General features: G+C 42.8%; 1 protein-coding gene across 1 annotated transcript in view; it reads left to right on the plus strand.

The window, feature by feature from the left end:
* Positions 1–3,359: 3,359 nt before the first annotated feature.
* The window catches only part of RAG1 (recombination activating 1), a 6,186-nt gene continuing 3,005 nt past the window's right edge, over positions 3,360–6,540 (plus strand). Inside the window, exons 1-2 of the mRNA XM_042038873.1 lie at positions 3,360–3,446; positions 6,318–6,461. Coding sequence (XP_041894807.1) covers positions 3,360–3,446; positions 6,318–6,461 — 231 coding nt within the window. The remainder of the gene's footprint in view (positions 3,447–6,317; positions 6,462–6,540) is intronic.

The raw sequence follows: 6,540 nt of genomic DNA on the forward strand, positions 1-6,540 counted from the left end.
GCGCTGCTGATGCTTTTGTGACGAGCCACCAGGATGCGCTCCGCTCCGCTCTGTCCTGAGCGCTGTTCGAAAGGAGGCGCTGAAAGCCGGGGGATGGTGGGGGTGGTGATGTGTGTTGGGAGTCAACAGAAAGCCGTGCCTCAATGCAAGCCAAATGCTTGTTAGAAACAACTTGCTCTCCCCCCTCAGCTGTGCCTTGGGGACTCCTGCAGGCACCGAAGCCGGGTGCGCTGCCTCCCCCAGGGCGAGCGCAGAGGGGAACCTCTCCCGGTGGCTTGGGACAGCGGGCGATTTTAAGGAAGTGAAATACCGGCACAACGTGAACACAGACAAGTTCATTTCCGTAGGAACGAACGAGGGGAATTGCGTTGGTTGCACTAGGGAGTTTTCTTGGCGAAAACCTCTGATTAACACACATTAAAATCCAACGAACGCTTCTGTTCCCACTGTTTGGGGGGGATATAAGCTGGGGCAGCTGGAGGCCACTGAGTTTTCCAGTTATTTTCAGTGTTTCTGTCTGCGTGCCATGCTCCCTGGGAGCTGGAAATCAGCGGGTTGTTCCATGGTTAGAGTGCCTCTCTCCCTCTGCAGGGTGCTGCTCTCAGAACCAAGGCCATGCCAGACCCTAACGCACCCCTCAGAGCACTGCCTGTGTCCAAAACATACCTTGTTTTGTTAGGACCTGCCAAGAAGCTAAAGAGTTAGGGTAGAGAGATAGCTGGGCCATCACATAGGGCTCCAAAGTATCACAATAGAGAAATAGCAACATTAAGGATAAATCAATAAAGCAATCAATCAATCAATAAATAGAAACTTTGTGGACCCACTCCTGGACAACTGGCTGAATTTCAGAGCTATCCTTTTTCTCCTGCCAAGTGAACATACTGTATGCTACTTTCATTATCTGTAAAACAAGGAAATTTATCATTGCATGGCTTTGTAAAACAGATACCCTTAGTTGAAGGGGTTTGCATGTCTGAAAAATACTATTTTTAGTAATCTGCGAGGTGTCAAGGGCACTGATGTCCAGCCTATTTTAACTGAGAATTCAAGGAACTCATCTGGAGTTTATATTCCAAGAATAATGAATTATTTTATTCAGAAGAGTTTCCAAATCTGTATGGCTTAGGCCCATGATCATGTATTAATGCTCATGCTGTAACAGAAAAGAATGCGAAAATGCTTTTCTCCACTCGGTGGTGCCAGCTGCACAGGGAAAACATTTTCCAGTGCTGGATCTGTGCAGCTCAAACTGTTCAGAAATTGTGCTCTTACAGAAATAAAACACATCCAAAGCTGCAGCAATTTGAGATCAATTAAAATCTTTAGTTGCCTGCTGTATCCCTACGAGACAATATTTTTCCAAGGTGATTTCCTGGGTACTTGGAAGAAAAGCACTTGACTAGGCTTATGTATGCTCATGTGGTTCCTTTGATAAGGAAGCTGATGCCTGTGCAGTGCAGTTTTGCATGGGAACTCAGGCTCCTGGGGGGACAGGACAGGCAGCCAGCTACCTGGGTGAAGTTTTGAATAAGCACCCCAGAGGCAGATATCTGCTAAACTTCTCAACGAGCCTCAAATTCCTCAATAATAACAATGCATATCGTCAGGGAACAGTGCCTGCCATTTCAGGATAAGAGGAAATCAGTATGTGACTGCAGAGAGCGATTTTGATTGATATCTGGCATTGCAGCTCGACCTGCTATTTTTTTTTTTAAAAGGTCTCTCCAAATGCTAGGGAGTGAATAATAAAAGTAGGTAGGTTGTTAGGAAGTCCAAGCAAAACAGCAGAGTAGTGAGCTCAGCCATCTAATGTTCTCAGAGGTCTAGAAATGCCTCAGCCGTGACATCCTTGTCCCACACTGCCTTGGCCTGGAATGACATCTATGACTTCTGTTCTACTTTATCCTGACACTCCCATTCAGATGTTTCTGATTGGGATTTATTTCACATTAGGGTTTTGTGTGTATCAGAATCTGAGCAAGGATATCAAGATTTGTTTCTGAACCCTTTTACTTTCTCCATGCATTGCATATTCCATAAATACGTTGTTTCCTTTCTCCATACATTACTTGCTTTGGCATGAATCATTACACTGGTTTGTAGGTGCTGTTAGCCTCTCGTGTGGCACAAAGACTCAGGACTAACCATTTCTCCAAGACATCATCTAACAAGAATAGCTTGAGTCCGAATGGCTGGAAAAGGACCTGGATGTGCGGGTTGACAGTCAGCTCAAAATGAGCCAGCAGTACCCAGATGGCCAAGAAGGCTGATGGCATCCTGGCCTGTGTCAGCAATAGTGAGGCCAGCAGGCCCAGGGAAGTGATTGTTGCTCTGTACTGGGCACTGGTGAGGCCACACCTTGAATCCTGTGCTCAGTTTTGGACCTCTCACTACAAGAAAGACATTGAAGCGCTGGGGCAATGAGACTCGTGAAAGATGTAGAGTACAGGTCTGATGCAGCTGGGGTTGTTTAGCCTGGAGAAAAGGCTCAGGGTAGACCTTATTGCTCTCTACAACTGCCTTCCTTTCAAGGGCATTGTATCAAGGTTGGGTACATAGAAAACAGGTCTTATGTGTGGAGACTGAAAACTTTCAGGGTGCTGTTGTATGACAGCATCTTTCCACTTTGAGTCAATTTTTGAGATAGTTGCTCTGTGGAAACTAAGCATGGGTTTTCTTCTTGGGCTTTCAGGAAAAAGACTCTACTGGCTACTTTTTGTGGCCATCTATGGCCCATACCTGGTGTAATACCTACCAGTTACTCAATAAGTATATAACTTTTATATTGTTGATTTGTCCTGCCTGCCCAGGGCCTTCAAGACCTCAAATACACATTACTAAAGAGGTAATATCCATGAAAATTAAATACTGGTATCAGAAGCAAGGATGTTTTGTGATCCCTGTTGTCATTCACCTAAACCTCACAAGCTTGGCTGGAGAAGTGGGACATCGGCCTTCAATAAAATAGCTTTGATGTGGAACACCAGTGTGACCAAGACTAGATTCTCCTCTCAGAGAGTTAACAATAAAGAAACCAATTATGAAACTATAAAGAAGCAAGCTAAATGCAAACTTTGTGTTAAAAAACAGTGCAGGTGCTCCTCAGAGAGAGTCTGCATACTTATCTCAGAGCCCAGGAGTCTCACACAGGACGGGCTTGTTTATATGAATTTTGTGGTTAAGCCTCATAAATTGCCAGGTGCCACCTGGATTTGAGAGTTCTGTATTGTGTTCAGTTCAAATAAGCTGTGGTTTGCACCAGTGTTGTACGGGGAACTCAGAAAGAGCGGGATGAGTGAGATAAACAGCACTGCAGTGTCTTTAAAAAGCAGAGGGAGCACAGAAAAAGTGAGAGCATGCATGAGAGAGAGCAAACAAGCTTGACATTTGGAACAAACTGGGCAGACATAGCAGCAGCTCTACAATCTGACAGCGAGCTGAAGGTAGGCTAGCAGTATTAATGACAGCATCCCAGATGCTTGTAGGACATCCCAGTGTTGGTTCCTTGTCCTGGTTTAATGGGCAGCTCAGTGATTTTTTGTGTGCTTCCTCACTTCACAGGTTGTTCTGTTCATTTTGGTGAGCCTTTTTATAAAGCAAAGTCATCCTTGATGTGAACAAACGTATTGCAATCTTGCTTGTCTTCAGAAATGTATGAAATATTGTGATCTGGGGGAAAAAGGGATTTCTTTTCCCTTTTCAAGAGAAAATGAGGCGATTCTGAACACAGCTGTTTGAGTTGATTAAATAACCATGGCTGGAGATTCACGCCTGGGGTTCCCTCTGTAAGAATCTGAGTGGGGTAGGCAAGGTGAAAAAAGATTGTTCAGCATGACCTCCAACTAGAATAACAGAACACAGGCACATTTTGCATGAGTAGCAGGGAATATTCCTAGCACTGGGAATATTTCTTGCTCTCCCAAGAGAGCTGCTGTAATCTCCACTGCCTGGGAGCTAGACAATTCAAAAGCGTTTAATGAGTAGCCTGTTGGCAACAATTAACTACTGCAGAAGGTGAAGGTCTGATAACCTGAGAGGGCTTCTTTGTCATTCATTTCTTCCAGGACATGTTCAATGAAAGAGAAAAAAGTAAAAAAAAGCTTGAAATTTCCTTTAGCACGGGTAAACCCTGTCTGATTCATTTGAGTTGGTGATTAGTAGCGAGAGTCAGGTCATGGGTTTGGAGATGAGTATGGCACTGCAGTGGCACTTACTCAAAGGGTTAGAAGAGCAGGAAAGTATTAAATATTTTGCATTAAATGTACTCTGTGCTGGCTGTTTCTTTACAATGACTGAGATATCATCCTGAAGAGGCATTACTCATGGCTTAAGAGATTCTGAAGGTGCTGCTGGTGATGGTGAAATTACACAAAACTGCATTGGGTGTTATGTAGAAGAGAAGGATCTGTGGGCAGTATAGGGTAACTAAGTATTCAATTATTCTGCAGGTGATAGGAACACAGAACTATTCAGGGGAAATGGGTTACTGCTCAGAGCATAAATTTCACCAAGTCTGTCACAAGATGCAGACAAGAAAGTGAGACAGTAATAATGCTCGGAATACATCTGTGCACAGCTGCACCTCACAGATCTGTGAACGGCAGAATACAAGCACGCATGTGGCCAGGCTGGATCAGCAATGGACCACGGGGGACTGCAGTGCAGACAGAGATATTTCAGAGTGCAGGCAGCTGGACGGAGCAATGTGGGCAGATGGGGACAGTGGGATGGGCAGCTTGTTCTCAGTGGGATGGAATGAAGAGAAGCTGGGAAGAAAACAAACCTAAATTTTAGTTGCCAAGCCTAATGAATGGTTTTAAAGTAAAATTCAGCTCTTCAGGAAAGAGCTAATCAGACTGGTATGTCATTTTGGATGTGGAACTTAATTAACTCATGCAGTCCTCTCCCAACAGACTCTGAAGGGCTGTATTGAAATAATGCTTTATTCAAAGGTTATAGATGAAAAAATCTCAGAAACCCAGCACTTTGGACCATGATTTGGATGTATTTCTTTATGAAGGACACCTTCTGAAAAGACAGCGAACTGAGATTTCTAGCAAGTTATGTGAATTGCTAAGTGATGATATAATCAGTTAAAGAAACCACAACCATGTCATTTCTAGTTCTAGTACACTGTCTTAAGTTATAGTGTTCCTCATTTTTATTACTCACACCAATCAGATCAGTAAAACCAAAATAAGTCAGGAAACATAACTGAATTTTCTCTGTACTGTTTGTTTACCTTGTGCACTTCTCATAGCCAGGTAATGCAAAATAGGTTAGTCACTCTTGTTGTTTCTATACAATTTTATATTCTGAGTCTGATGCAGTAGCAAAAAGTTTGTGTGTTTGAGGTGAAAGTCTTGTATTTATTTTTATACACACCATATTTCCATGGAAACCACATTGATATTACTTTTGGCTTCACCTCTATGAAAGCTAAAACTGGGGTCAAATTTAAACAGACATTTTCCCATTTCCAGCACCAGTAATTCTTACAGATAGAGTTCTCAGCAAGGTACTTAAACAGACAACTAATTTACAATGTATAATATTCTCTCTCAATCAAATCTGCAGCCAGTGTGCATTGCTGTATCTCCTTTGGACTTCAGGGAACTGTAGTGCTTTGCATCAACAGAGGATATACTCCTCCTGTTTTAATGGAGCTACTCATATTCATTAAGCCCATGCTAAAGTACCTTACAAAACTGGGGCCTGAATAAAGTCAACACTGGGATTGAGTGGTATGTGCTGCTCTGCTCACATGGAATGCCATGGATGAAACACTTCTGACCAAGTTCAGAAGTAACAAGTAGCACGAGAGCAGTGGCTTTGCTGATTTAGATCATATAGCATGAACACACAAAATTCTACCTTTCAGACACCAGCTGGGTTCAGTTTCATGTTAAAAAAATCACCAGCTTTCAGAATGTAATGCTGTTGTCTATAGTAGCTTTACTTATGGGAAGCTCAGTCGAGCGTAACAAGGAAGGGGCAGATTTGGATGTTTACTACTAGATGACTAATGGCTTCATGTAAGGTGCTTGGGTGATCAAATAAACATGCGATGCCTCAGGATCAAAGTCAAGATACATTTGGGAATTCATCTGACATATTGAGTGCACAGCCTTTTCCGGGCCTCTCCGTTCAGCAGATGTCTTGGATGAGTAATGCACTTGCAAAGTATTTCTCAGTTAAAGTAATAAGAACTGTTCTACTAAAAATCATGGAATTATTATTACTTTTGGAAAATTAGCTAACTTACTTATCTATCTTTCTATTTCTCAGGTGATCTGGTTTCTGTGGGATTGCAGAAGTCAGTAGCATCACAAATGGACCTACCTGAAGAACTTCAGCATCCGTATACAAAGTTTTCTGAATGGAAATTCAAGCTCTTTAAATTGCGATCATTTGAAAAAACACCCTCTGATGACAGCCAGCACATAAACAAAGATCAGGCAGAAGAGGCTGTTTCTTTGACACCCTCTGATGACAGCCAGCACATAAACAAAGATCAGGCAGAAGAGGCTGTTTCTT

The sequence above is a fragment of the Corvus kubaryi genome, unplaced genomic scaffold (assembly GCF_017639235.1).
Source record: "Corvus kubaryi isolate FWS band 111438036 unplaced genomic scaffold, C.kubaryi_AGA036_p1.0 37392, whole genome shotgun sequence".
Classification (NCBI taxonomy): domain Eukaryota; kingdom Metazoa; phylum Chordata; class Aves; order Passeriformes; family Corvidae; genus Corvus; species Corvus kubaryi.